This window comes from Lindgomyces ingoldianus (genome assembly GCF_010093535.1).
Source record: "Lindgomyces ingoldianus strain ATCC 200398 unplaced genomic scaffold BDR25scaffold_38, whole genome shotgun sequence".
In the NCBI taxonomy this organism is placed as follows: domain Eukaryota; kingdom Fungi; phylum Ascomycota; class Dothideomycetes; order Pleosporales; family Lindgomycetaceae; genus Lindgomyces; species Lindgomyces ingoldianus.
Genome location: NW_022985199.1, coordinates 717,500 through 730,143, shown reverse-complemented (window position 1 = coordinate 730,143; position 12,644 = coordinate 717,500). Strand labels below are relative to the sequence as shown.

The 12,644-nt window shown below is 46.6% G+C and overlaps 7 protein-coding genes across 7 annotated transcripts; 5 read left to right on the top strand and 2 right to left on the bottom strand.

The window, feature by feature from the left end:
* Positions 1–1,267: 1,267 nt before the first annotated feature.
* BDR25DRAFT_318492 (uncharacterized protein) lies at positions 1,268–2,683 on the top strand (the record flags this gene model as incomplete). Its single annotated transcript, XM_033691748.1, has 1 exon — positions 1,268–2,683. One exon carries the CDS (start codon positions 1,268–1,270, stop codon positions 2,681–2,683), a length of 1,416 nt encoding a protein of 471 aa, XP_033542498.1.
* Positions 2,684–4,615: 1,932 nt separating this feature from the next.
* Positions 4,616–5,295, bottom strand: BDR25DRAFT_360586 (uncharacterized protein; the record flags this gene model as incomplete). The annotated part of the gene is made up of 5 exons (XM_033696280.1): positions 4,616–4,776; positions 4,835–5,088; positions 5,172–5,192; positions 5,223–5,253; positions 5,286–5,295. 5 exons carry the CDS (start codon positions 5,293–5,295, stop codon positions 4,616–4,618), a joined length of 477 nt encoding a protein of 158 aa, XP_033542497.1.
* A 385-nt stretch (positions 5,296–5,680) lies between these two features.
* Positions 5,681–6,805, top strand: BDR25DRAFT_360585 (uncharacterized protein; the record flags this gene model as incomplete). The annotated part of the gene is made up of 8 exons (XM_033696279.1): positions 5,681–5,690; positions 5,732–5,770; positions 5,881–6,009; positions 6,057–6,222; positions 6,296–6,350; positions 6,392–6,442; positions 6,481–6,651; positions 6,707–6,805. 8 exons carry the CDS (start codon positions 5,681–5,683, stop codon positions 6,803–6,805), a joined length of 720 nt encoding a protein of 239 aa, XP_033542496.1.
* A 274-nt stretch (positions 6,806–7,079) lies between these two features.
* Positions 7,080–7,872, top strand: BDR25DRAFT_295311 (uncharacterized protein; the record flags this gene model as incomplete). Its single annotated transcript, XM_033688837.1, has 1 exon — positions 7,080–7,872. The coding sequence occupies exon 1, from the start codon at positions 7,087–7,089 to the stop codon at positions 7,870–7,872; it is 786 nt and encodes a 261-aa protein (XP_033542495.1). The 5' UTR covers positions 7,080–7,086.
* A 215-nt stretch (positions 7,873–8,087) lies between these two features.
* Positions 8,088–8,837, top strand: BDR25DRAFT_360582 (uncharacterized protein; the record flags this gene model as incomplete). Its single annotated transcript, XM_033696278.1, has 6 exons — positions 8,088–8,137; positions 8,168–8,278; positions 8,328–8,372; positions 8,423–8,529; positions 8,585–8,676; positions 8,703–8,837. 6 exons carry the CDS (start codon positions 8,088–8,090, stop codon positions 8,835–8,837), a joined length of 540 nt encoding a protein of 179 aa, XP_033542494.1.
* Positions 8,838–9,562: 725 nt separating this feature from the next.
* Positions 9,563–9,739, bottom strand: BDR25DRAFT_157717 (uncharacterized protein; the record flags this gene model as incomplete). The annotated part of the gene is made up of 1 exon (XM_033683987.1): positions 9,563–9,739. A coding segment is annotated over one exon (177 nt), but the record flags the coding sequence as incomplete, so codon positions are not given.
* Positions 9,740–11,751: 2,012 nt separating this feature from the next.
* On the top strand, positions 11,752–12,561 carry BDR25DRAFT_318489 (uncharacterized protein; the record flags this gene model as incomplete). Its single annotated transcript, XM_033691747.1, has 1 exon — positions 11,752–12,561. One exon carries the CDS (start codon positions 11,752–11,754, stop codon positions 12,559–12,561), a length of 810 nt encoding a protein of 269 aa, XP_033542492.1.
* Between the last annotated feature and the right edge of the window lie 83 nt (positions 12,562–12,644).

Below are 12,644 nucleotides of genomic sequence, written 5' to 3'. Positions count from 1 at the left end.
CAGCAGGCTTTGCTTAGAAGGTCTTAGCAGAGCTAATTACATTTAGTAGGAAAAATTACACTGTAGAAGTAATTTTTACACCCCTAACTGTGCAGTAGTTAATTACAATAGGAAAAAAAGAAGACTAGATTAAGCATGTAGCATAGTAGAATAATTACTTAAAGCTTAAAAACAAACAGTAACGCAGCTTTTTAGTTACTAATTTTCTACTAATTAAATTAATAGCCGGCTTATATCCGGACCAATAGGAGAGAGGGCTTGGCGGTAGAGATAGTGTAATATTTGATGATGCGGCACTCTAGTTAAAACAGCTAATATTATAGGTCTCTAGAGACGCAGGATTAAGGTCTAATTAACTATAAGATAACTAATTCTCCTCTAGATGCCTCCTATGGGTGCTGCAGTGGCCGCACGATATTAGGCAAGAGCTCTCTATCAACGCTAACCTTATGCTCCCTTACGTCCACCGCTGCAGCCTACAAGACTAGTGCCTAATTAACTAGATAGGGCCTGTAAGGCAGCAAGGCGCCTAGATAGATAACTCTATAATAGAAATAGTTGGTAATATTAAATTTTAAGACAACAGACAACAGACTGGAGATAGATAAATTAAAACACTTAGAAAGAGATCTAAGCGTCTGGTAAAAACTTTTAGGTAATTAGAACTCTAGAAACCCCCCTGAACACTCCCTAAAGGCCTTCTGCTTACTAGCCTACCTACTCCTCTAGAATCACTATACAAACTTCCTAAGAGGGTAATACAATCTGTACAACTCACAGTACCTAGGGCATTACTAAACGTACGGTGCAGCTCACGAACTCAGTACGTTCATACTGAACACGTGCCCGTTACAGTTCACTTTGTACGGACCGTAGTACAGCCCGTTGGAAGCCCTGGACTGGAGAAAACTGCGGGTTTCAGTTAGAACAGGTGACTAGGGAAAAAATTTGAATTGAATTGAATTTCAGTGATGGAGATCCGCGTAAAACTTAATATCATGGGTAAATGGTGATGAAACTCATGTCCACCAAGAGCACACGCTGCCTACTCACCACCTCGAGCAAAGAAACGCGACAAATTCATTTAGAATATCCCACAAGCACAATTTCCAGGAAAACAGGTAGTAGCGCCACAGTGTGGAGGGAGTCTCTGTAAAAGACTTCACTGGCTTTGCCGGTTTTCCTGCCCGACTTTCGCCACAACCCTCAAAACCAACTGGCCAGGGATTCTATCGGTCTCCAACCCGTTCACATAAATCCACTCACAATGGTACAGACACGGCTCAAGCGCAAGCCTTCCAGGCCTTCGGGCCCATACCCGGTCAAGACGAAGCAACCTCGGACTTCACACCCGGTACCTGAAAACTCTGTACACGGACGTGTGCCTGTTTTAGATGCATCCGTTTTGATTCTGGACGTGTCCGAAAAAGATACGAACCACCCTAGTCTGGCTTTGGATGTACTCAATCGGAGAGAAAATGTGCTAGGCGAAGGTGCGAAGCTCACTCATGTAGAGAAAGAGGTACTAGGCGGAAATGCTGACGTGGTTGAACTAGTAAAAAAAGTCGCCAAGAAAACGGTTCAGAAGCTTCCCGAAATATACGAGCATATTCTGATCCCAGAAGTACCTCGCGCAGCCATCGCGATGGTCAGGGCTGTAGGCTTCCCTACTCAGCAGGGCTGGTGTTCAATCAACGACCCGAATGTGATCACGTATGCCGAGCCGCGGCCACACCCCGACGTCATGAAAGAAAGTTTAGAGGAGTCATCAGACGCTACCCGAGAATCAGATGAAAGTATACAATTTCCGGTTGAAGATGATAACTCGAACGTAGACCCTTTAGAACAAGTCGAGGGAACGGCATCTCACAATGAGAAAAACGAGTCCACCAAGAATCATAGTCCACACATCCATCGAATGAAGCAAAGCCCACGAACCACATCCGTTTTGAACCATAGGGCTACTAAAAGAAATGAAATTAAAACACGGAGGAAAGAGGGCAAGGAAGTGGAATTCCTGTGGGTTCCTCTGCATAAAGACTCCGGATCTCCCGTTCTCGGTAGACCCCAACCTCAGAAATTGACAATCCGCTGCCGCAACCAAGCTACGAATAAGGAAACAGACTTCCACTTCACCAAGATCAACAGAGACAGAATCAATTGGAAGAATCCGATCCACATCAAGCAAATCGCCCAGTGGCGCCGTCAAATCTACCGTCGTCGTGGTCTTGCAAACCGCAAGGAGTGCGTAACCTTTCAACCAGATGAAGAGGCATTTCTGATTCTGATGCATGAAAAGATCAAGATCGCTGCGACAGGCGATATCTCGATTCAGTTTCCTCCAATCAAGATGGTAGCTGACGCTTTCAACAAGTTCTTTACCAGTAAGGTCATCAAGAACAAAAATGGTGTTAATACCCCTCCTAGAATAGCAAGGGAACACACGTCAATTAGCGCAAAGATAAATCGTGGAAATAAAGAGATGCAACAGCTTCGTGCAGCTATCAAGAACATCTTGGAGGGAACTCTGGGAGATTGCATATACGCACCGGTCATTACTATGGAAGAACTGCGACTGTACCGTGAAACGGGCCAGGTTGTTGCGGATGACCCTGCCGATCCGGAGAAGAATTCTGCTTTGCTTCCTGACTCTGAGGAAGAAGAGATCATGGAGGGGGATTAGGCTGCCGACTAGAATAGAGATGACGAAGGAGCTTGGGAAGCAATCGAAGCGGGGGTCTTCTCATGTGATCGTTGACAGAACTCCGATTGACGGAGGAGGCAAGGGGGATCATATGCCTCTTGTCCCAATTTCGGAAATAACGAAACTACTACTTATAAGTTTTCAATGCTTGAGGGTACGTCTTCTTGAGTTACATTTGTCCCACGTGACTTTGTCACACGTGACTCTTCGTCTGAGTGAATGAGTGTTTATGACTCGCACTAGCTTCATATTGAGGATTAGTGCTCCTTGGCCCACTATATAGTCACCTTGGAGTTCTTTTGAGCTCCTCGGGCCTTACATTACAGCTCAATCGACCTAGTTTGTTTCTCACCACCTAGTTGACTACCGCGCAACTCCATGCCGTCTTTCCGTCACCTCCATAACTAACTATGTGATAACATTCTCCCAGCCTGACAGGTTGTCTACCCATCTGCTTGTATTCTCCCTTCCCTTTCTTTCCACTGTTAATTTTTGGAGAGATTATAGAATGAGAATTGGTGGGGTCTTTCCAGCGGAGCTGGGATAATAGTTGACGCCTGTCAGGTAAAATATGGGATGGTATAAACAGTACAATTCCCACGAGAAAAAGATTGACCTTTGCTCCGTCTTCACAGATGACGTACGAGTCTCATAGGATCTTGAAATGCTTCATTCAAGCTGATATAGTTGGCTTGGAAATCTTAGCCAACAGTGTTATTTCAAGTAGTTCTTGTAATCCAATATATTCAAAGTTGCAGTATGACATACGTCGTGAACCCAGCTGTACCTTTCCCAACTTTGCTACCTTCCCAGACTCCCCGGTCAGGGTTTTTGTTACTGCCCTAACAAAGCCATTGTGGTGGCGACGCTACAGGGGTCAACTTTCTTTGGCCGCTTCCATCTTTGAATGCACGACAAAGACTCTTTCACATGAGAGCTTGTTACAATAAAGGCATTGTTATCATACACCTCCAAACCCTGATAAAGAACACATACAATGCCCTCGGGGTCTGAAAACAAGGAACAAAATTATGCAAGGTTGATATATGAATACTATTCCTCATACATATCGCAAGGTTAGAGCTGATTGATGGTGGAGGGCATGGAGTAGTCAACTAGGTATTGAGAGACGACTTAGGTAGATTGACGTGTAGTGTAAGGTTTCTGGAGCTCTAGAGATCTCAGAGGTAAATATATAAGTAGCTAAAAGAGCGCTAGTCCTAAACAGGAAAGGAGTAAGAGGTGAAGGACTCACATTCACCGTGCGCTAGGTCACGTGAGCCGGTTTCATGTGCGACATACACCACTGGAAAACTGAACGCCCAGCATCAACACCTTCGCCACGTCCAGAAACAGGAATTGAGTCCGCTACATACGCATAAAATGAACTCAAAATCTAAGCACACTGAAGCACTCGAGAAGGATATAATAGAGTGGATCAGGAACCTCAAGATTCGCCTATGGATACCTGCCGCCGATCGGATGGATCTGGTGAAATTATCGGACGACCAACAAAGGAAATCGACATTTCGTCTTCAAACTGCAGAGAACATGATTGCAGAAAACATGGCAGCCATATCGAGGAGAAGGTGAAATATTAGGAGAAGAGAGTATGCACAGAAAGTTGATGACAGAGCTGAACGCGATCAAGGATGATTTAGGAGCCCTTGCTGAAGGTGGCCATCAACTAAAGAAATAGTTTCTGGATATTCAAAAGTTCCTGGCGAAGTGGGAGAACGAATACAATAAGGGGTATAAAAAGTCAGCCCTCTTCAGGAGTAAGATTTTTCAGAATCTGAAGACCGACAGCATAGACTCTGATGATGATGGAGACTATTTTAAAGGCAAGAGCGACTCGATGGCGATGATGTTGACCTAGGAGACTTCTTTAACAAATCTTGTCGAGGGTTTTCAAATGGCAAATGCCCCAAATAACGTTACTGGCTCAAGTCTTGTTTGAAGGTTAGTTACAAAACTGGGTCTGAAAGAGGCGACGAAGATTAGTTCGAAGATGGGTTTGATGATGGCGACCATGAGGACCCAGAAAGTTACCCAATTACCGAAGACCGTAACTAGGTAGAAGCTTCAAAGCTCAACGAAAACAGTGGTGCAAATTTTAAAAATCTCCACGCCATTTACATTCATCTTCAAGCATCCATATCCTGGATAATATTAATACTTCGAGCAAAGACATCCAGTGGAGGAGGTCAAGGGCTAACCGGAAGGTAGGAATTCTGCATGTAACATATCTCACCCAAAAAATAAACGAATATGTCGTGTAAGTTTTGGGTGGTGGCGTAGTGGAAGACTGTTGTATTGATCTGGAGCCTCTAGGGTGCCATGGTATATAGAGAGGTACAGGTATTAGTAGATGGTGGCTTGGCCTGGTTATATATCGAGTATCATTAGAGACGTCCTAGGTAAGGCTAAATAGAAATACCTACTATAGGCGAAACTATTAATCTACAATATATAGACAAAAGGAGATCTAAAGTAACGTCCGTCCCCGCATCCCGACAAACCCCCCTCAACGAGAAAAGCCATAGGTACTTTGGCTTTTAGCAGCTTAAACTCTATGCACACTTCAGCATCTGCTGTATTTTTGTACAAGTCCTATACCGTAAGCAGTTTAAACATGCACGTTTGCAACTAAAAATTGCTATTGCACTATCGCTGCTGCGCGTAAGTTTGCGGAGAGCCTCTTGTTATTCCAAAATAGACTTCTCCTACTATAGCTCCACTATCAAGCTCTTGCTGCTATTAAAAAATAGTTCTATCTAAACCTGCCGGCCTTACTACAGTGCTAGAAAGTCATAACCCTATAGCTGCTATCGCGGAATCGGAAAATTTATGCAAGGTCGCCATGCAGGTTGGTACCTCTAATCACTGGGAGCACTAATCTGACTAGCTTAAAACAATATTGGCACACGTAATTAGTCATAACGAAGTAATTTACTTAGGGTGGCTATTAGGCCTATGGCTACTGGTAGAACTTGATATATATAGACTTAGAGACTCTCCCCTTAGCAGCCAACTCAGTTCCTCATGGCTCTGGTGTTCCCAATAGTTTCACACCTATATTATCCTCATCGGTGTACACAGACCTGTTCATAGATGAGATGAAGCTACGAGGCTCGGGACTACTAAACTAACGGTTAGTCAATGATTACGACCAGTATATTTGGCTTCAACCCCCCTCGAAAGCACTAAAGTAGCTGCTAATAGAGTGCCTTATGACAGTGGGCTCGATATCTTGGTCAATGGTTCTGCAGTTCCTTCCGCCGAGCTAAGCCAGGCCATTATAAGTAGTTTTAATGGCTGGAAATTTTATTCGATACCAACCTCATCCAAGCCTTGGCCTTGACGCACACCTTTGTGCCTCTTGAGAAATTTTCGTGCGATAAGATCTTCGTCGTGTCTTCCAGGATGGGATTAATCACCTTGGCCTGGGTTGTGTCACCGCACCATCTTTCGCAGATCGCGTCGCTACACAGAGACTCAAAAGCAGCGGCCAAATTGTGATTGTTGAGTAGAACAAGTTGCTAGAAGTCACTAAAATCTGGAGCGTCGATTCGGGTCTCTGTGCTACAGAGTTTGCATTAGAATACTCGAGAACAAGGCAGGTATCCAAGAGGGCTCTTTTGTTGTGAGGTGGTGTATCAATGGGGGGGACGGGGGGGAGGATAGTATCAGATAACTTGTCTGGGGACAAATTGGACAAATGGGAGTGAGGCCATGGTAGGACTTCATGAAACTTGTTGTCGAGTTTGTCTTAGGCATCTCTTGCTTCATATCCTTCATATACACCATCCATTATGTCTCGAGAAGAATATCGTAGATTAAATTCACCAAAATCTGTTCGGAATCGCAACAGCTCATGCAAACGCAAGAATGCGACCCACCAATTTTTTTTGCGAAGTTTTATAGCAAATCATGGTAGGAATCAAGTCTCGGTACTAAGTTTTGAAATACCCAAACGAATGTGCATCGACACATTGGAAGTATGAGCGCGTCAATAAATTTCATGCGCATGTTGGAATGGCAAATGGTGGTGGGCAATGGTGGGACAAGAATTCTTACCTTAGTTCTCACCGCTGCTAGCGATGGGATCGCATACAGACTCTCGATCGGCTAGAAGTCGTCTTTCTTCTGGGAGGTGGTCTTGTTCCCCGCCTGCAGGTAACCATCTTTTTTCCAAGGACGCAATAGACTGCTATGGCTCTTTGATATAATAACTGCTGAAATGGCCCCTAAACCCCCTTATAAATTGCGGCACAGCTGTGAAAGGATTCTGTGCCGCCATGGCGCAGCTTCGAAGAGGGTAAATATCCCGACCTCCCTGGCATTATCTCTACGCCTCACATTTCCTCTCACCTTTCACAATGGGCAACGCACCTTCTTCCCCCAAGCCTGGGACAGAGTTCCAAGTCATCGGCGCGGGCCTTTCAAGGACTGGCACAGCCAGCTTCAGCGAAGCTCTTCGTGTTCTCCTCGATGCACCGGTCTATCACGGCGGCACACAAACCCTACTCGGCCCTGAAGTCGAGATTCGATCAATGATCAAAATCCTCGAGCGCTTCCCAATCCGCAGTGAAGAAGACAGAAAGGTCGTGTTTCCACTTCTGAAACAGCGATTTGATGGCTACGCCGCTGCCACAGATGCGCCAACGTCGGGACTTGTCGAAGAGCTTATGGAACTGTATCCGAATGCGAAAGTTATCTGCACGGTGCGCAATGCTGACGCTTGGGTGAAGAGCATTGGCGGCCTCTCTACTACTTCAACAATGTGGTTCCTAAGAGTTATCCTTTTCCCCGTGCCCTCAATGCGCTACTTTGCCGACTTCGTCCAAGTGCTGAGCAAACAATTCGTTTATTTATATGGCGAGAGCGTGCCGGTGTCTACTAAGACCTACGACAGGCATATTGAGTGGTTGAAAAGGGTCGTGCCAGAAGATAAACTGATTTTCTTTGATGTCACAGAAGGATGGGAGCCCCTGTGCAAGGCATTGGGAAAGCCGGTTCCGAAAGACATTCCGTTCCCGAGGATTAATGATAGCAAGACTACCGAGAGGTTTGCAAAGGAAATGATTAGAAAGGGGCTGGTTAGGTGGGCATTTATGTGTGGTGTGGCGGGCTTAGCCATCATTGCACTGTTGCGACATCTGTGAGATCTAAGGTTGAGCAAGAGTCCGCGTCCCCTTAATTCCACGCTCAAGTCTGCAATAATCCGGTATAAATATGAAAAGATTCACATTGCGGTGTATGGAGTGGAGACGAAAAGAGGAGGGAGGAAGGCCAATATTTATGACAATTAATGCGTCCAAAAGAGCCTAACACTGAGCTATAATACAACCTGGTCGAGACGCACTGTTCATACCGAAAAATGAAATCTCACTCAACCCTCTTACTTCTTTATGCTAGAAATTCGAGCTAGTGGGGTCTTATTAGCTGACGAACCCCAAGTGATGCGTCCCATTCGGGAACGTTCTTCCCAAGGATCCATATAGATTCTCACTCGCGTATATGGACCTCCAACTACGGCGTTGTCGTGACTTTTGCAATTGCGCTTAGTTCGTAGAGTCTGAGCGTGGGCGGATCTTTTCTTTCCCTCTGTTTCGTCGAGGTTATCAGAGTGGGAGAGGAAGCTAGAGGGCCGAAATTGGAGGGAGTATCCTCGATGAAGCTGAGTTTCTAGTAGATCACGATTTCTTCTCTAAGTGGACAAATATCTCTCGAACTCTCCTCGCTCCAATTTAACCCCTCACCTGACATATCTCCTTGGGTTTGGTCGGCACAGAGTACAGGTGAACCTACCAAGCTAAAAAGTCCGGATTATTGCTTCATAACAGTAAGCTCAGATGGTTGCATTACCCGAATGAGCGAATATGGAGTTTAGGGTCTACTTCAAAGCGGGGGTAAGGTCGATGTACATAGGAAGATTTTCGGATGCCATAGTCCCGGTTGATGCAACGGTGCGGGGACGGGGGCGGGTTTATAGCGTGAAGAGAGGAATATACAGCAGGAAACAATACTGCAAGAAAGCTTGGGAGTGAAATTCAACTTGGGTGCTGGGGGAGAACCTGCCATGCGTGAATCATTTTCGCGTTCGGGAAAGGCGAAGATCTTACCTTAATAAATATACAAAGGGACTAGCCTGGCTGAAGCTATATGAGGTTCACCGTTCTAGAGACACTCTCAACTAGGATAGTGTCACGGATCGCTGAGATAAACTTCTCACGGTAAAGTACCAACATACTCAAAAACGTTCACTTGCTGAAATACATCGGCTTCCTCTAGGAATGCTGAGTTTGTGTCCAAATTGATGTTATCCACATTCAATCACCCTTAATGTGACAATGTACACTCCAGCTCCAAACTGCGATGAGCTGCCCCCAATAATCCATCACCTTGTGAATGAGCCTGCGACAGGCCTCTTTATTCCCCAACTGGCACCGCCGGAAGGTCCTCGATATGCAAACCCCAATCTTTCATCTCCTCCTCATCCAAAAGCCACCACTTGTGCTCTCCATCCAGCAGCTGAAACAGTATCCTAGCATGATGTGGCCATTTGTCGAGAAACCATAGCTGCACCGCAAAAACAGTAGCACCTTGCGTGCCTTCTGGCCATGGAAGCTCGGGTGTTGGAGGAGGTATAATCCAGGGATTAAGCGGGGTGGGGAGATCGAAGGATTCCCAAACTCCGAGCCCCTCAGGCGGAGCCGGAATGTGGTCGAGAAGCAATTGCCCCGGATCGTACTCAAATTTGCTCTCATGGTATTCTTGAACATTGTCGTGTTGCTGGAAGCTAGATTGGGATTCATGCGGTGTATCCGAGACTTCGTCCTCCGCTTCCGTATTCAGCACTTTGTCGTGAACATCTCTTAGGTGGCGCTGCAATAAATCCTTCCGGGCATACCGCCTCTCACAAACAGGACATTCGAAAGCTTTCTCACCTGTGTGGCAAAGTTGGTGACGGGTCAGATGAGAATGGCGTATGAAGTTCTCGCCACAGAAGCACGAGTATGGCCTCTTCTTTGCCATGTTCGCTTGTGATTGACGGAGTGGGAGGAGATGCATGCTCAGTAATGAAGGGAGAGAGAAGCCATTGGCAGCCATATGAAGACATTCTTACTGCGTCTGCGTACTTGCTCAATGAGAAAATTTTAACACGCTTAGAGAAAGTGAAGCTCAGTTCTTCCCGACGTAGAGTGTGATACATCTGTTGTGAAAGACCAGATTCGGCTGGTGGCGCGGTCAAAAGCTGCACGGTTCATTCTCATACAAAGCCGAGCTGCTAGTCGCGGCCAAGGATTCTCGAAAGTTCTGACAATGGCTCTCGTGCGGGATTCACCACCACCGTCTCGATTCGGAAATCGATACCTGACTAATCATGCTCTGTTAGCGTTATCTAGAATCCCATCTAAGCTGTGCCTCCCTCTATATCAGGCCTTCTCCATACTTACCTTGTTGCGACATCTTGATCTCAAATTTCGTGTTGTCTGCCTCGATCAACGCATTGCACGTCGCGGACTGGTCCTGGTATGAAGTGGTTTGGGCTCCTTCGGCGGCGCAACTTTTGCTGGTCTTCCCATATATTCTCACCGATTCTCATGGCTTGCTATGAAGCTGAGGAAGCTCCTTCCATATTGTCATCGCGTACATATACTGTAGGTCGCCACGGAACGAAATAAACTAGGATATGGATAGAAGCAGACTTTCACTTGACAACTTCTTAGACTCCAGCATGGGCCTTGGTAGATGGAAGTAAATTTCTTTACTCTCCCTAATATACGCTCATACGGCGTATTTTTGTGGAGATGAACTCGCCGCCATTGTTTGAACCGCCTGAAAGGGCATTCTCACCTCAACTTGGCCACAGCTGCCCTCCTAGCACATCGACCCCAAGCCAGCAACGAAACGTGTTTTCAGTGATTTATTCAGCGATGCCTGGCTTTAGCGGAGATGCGATGAAGCCCATGCTAAGCCTCATGGATCAGAATGACGCCATTCTGCAAGCGGTAAGTACCCCCTGGACTCCGGCTTCACATCCAAAGTCCACTCGAACCCCACATTCTTCCAATTCGCCCGCTTCACGTAAACCCCACATAAACTCTTCCACCCAACTGTGGGCGAATTCAAAAAGGGCTTCGACGAGCACGGCGCTTTCCCTTAAAACGACAGCACATCTCCATCTCCACCAGCTTATGTCAGGAGCATGATGGTGGTGCACAAAGAGCAATTTCTACGTGTACAATACTTTCAGGGGATTAAATTTTCCCTGTACTGAATCATCATCCCATTGTGTTCTATCCTCCTCTTTAGTCTCTATTCACTCACCATTCAAAGACCTCCTGTGCTGCCTGTTCAGGGGCGCAGATAGTTACGTACTCCGTACTTTCTATATCTGGTAGCATGAGCTCGGGTTTGCTTCAAATGGAAGACAAGGTCTCCTGCACTGCCGAAGTGTGTGACCAGAATCTGTGGCAAAAATACGTCCCTGTGAATGAAGGGGAACGTGAAGGGAAGCCCCACGCTTCCATATCGCCTGATGTGCGAATGTGACGGAACTACTGAACGAGGGTAAGGAAATATCGGATAGTACGTATCTGGAAGATATGGCAAACCCTTTATTAATTTTGTAGCAAATTATGTGAACTCTATCGACGATTCAAGGGTGCCAAATCTCTTCTCTCCAGGCAAAATCAGAAGCACCTGAGAGTCAGCTGCAATCATCTCCCCTATTTCATTTCTTTCGAGTTTAATTGTACAGTTTCTTACTCAAAAAGACGCAGTGATTCCTCCCTCTGATCAGGGAAGCGCAGGAGGGAAACCCACTCTAGCAAACGGGCGAAGGCGAAATCCTGCTGAACAACGACGTAGAGTCATCTTGATCACTCCGGATAGGGGGCAGAGCAGCGGAATCTATATAACCCCCCAAATTACCTTCTCAAATTCGATTATATCCTCCCCCCTCAGCCCTTCCTCAACACCACTCCACTTCAAAGTCTCTTCTTTTTCTCCAATCCGTCAATTTCCCTCCGTTCACTATGTCTTATCCTAGATATGTTCCACAAGGCGTCCAAGGCATAAGGGTCCCTATCGACATCGAAGACACCGCAATTGCCCTAATTCCCACCTCGGACATTGCGATTCCGGACTTCAATTCTGTCCCGTTCAAGACCCAGCCGTGGCGTGACGTGCCGTCGATCATCATTACTCATCTCCAGATCCCGAATCCCCTTTCCCCTCCGGATCCGAACTGGGAATCACTTCTGCGCTTTTTCTTGACCCCGCAACCAAATGTCCCTATCAGCCACGGCCATGGCAACTTGCAAGACTTGTACATGTTAGTCACCCGCATTGTGATCCCCAATCTAATCATCACCAATCGAGTCCACATTTGGGACATGTATCTAACGCGTGGCAATCTCACCACCCGCTGTCTCCTTCGCTACGATGCCTGGGACTTCCTGCCCCGCTATCAGCAGCAGTCACCCGCAGTCACGAAGCCACGCCTATATGGCGACCGGACTGGAAATCCGCGCGCCATTCTGAGGAGCTATGTAACTCCGGATGGCGATGCATTCCTTGCTTGGCTTAACGCTGCCCCCCAGCTCCCGCCGCAATGGCCGGTAAATACCCCCATCCCTAGCCAAATGGCCCACCACCCATCGGTGGAGCTGGATGTATACCTCCATGACAGTGAGGACTGGATCCGGGGAATGGATCCGAGGATCCTCCTACAACGGTTGGAGCGGGTACTGGAGATGTTCTGGTGGTTGGCCAGTAACAATGCCAGGCTGGAGCAGTTCCGAGCAGCTCGGTGGGAGGGAGTGGAGACCTACTGCTTAGCATGACGTACAAACTACTAGAGCATCCGATGTAGATGATTGGAAGAGCGGTGAATGGATTTAAGTATATTAGTTGGGTTTGATTCGTT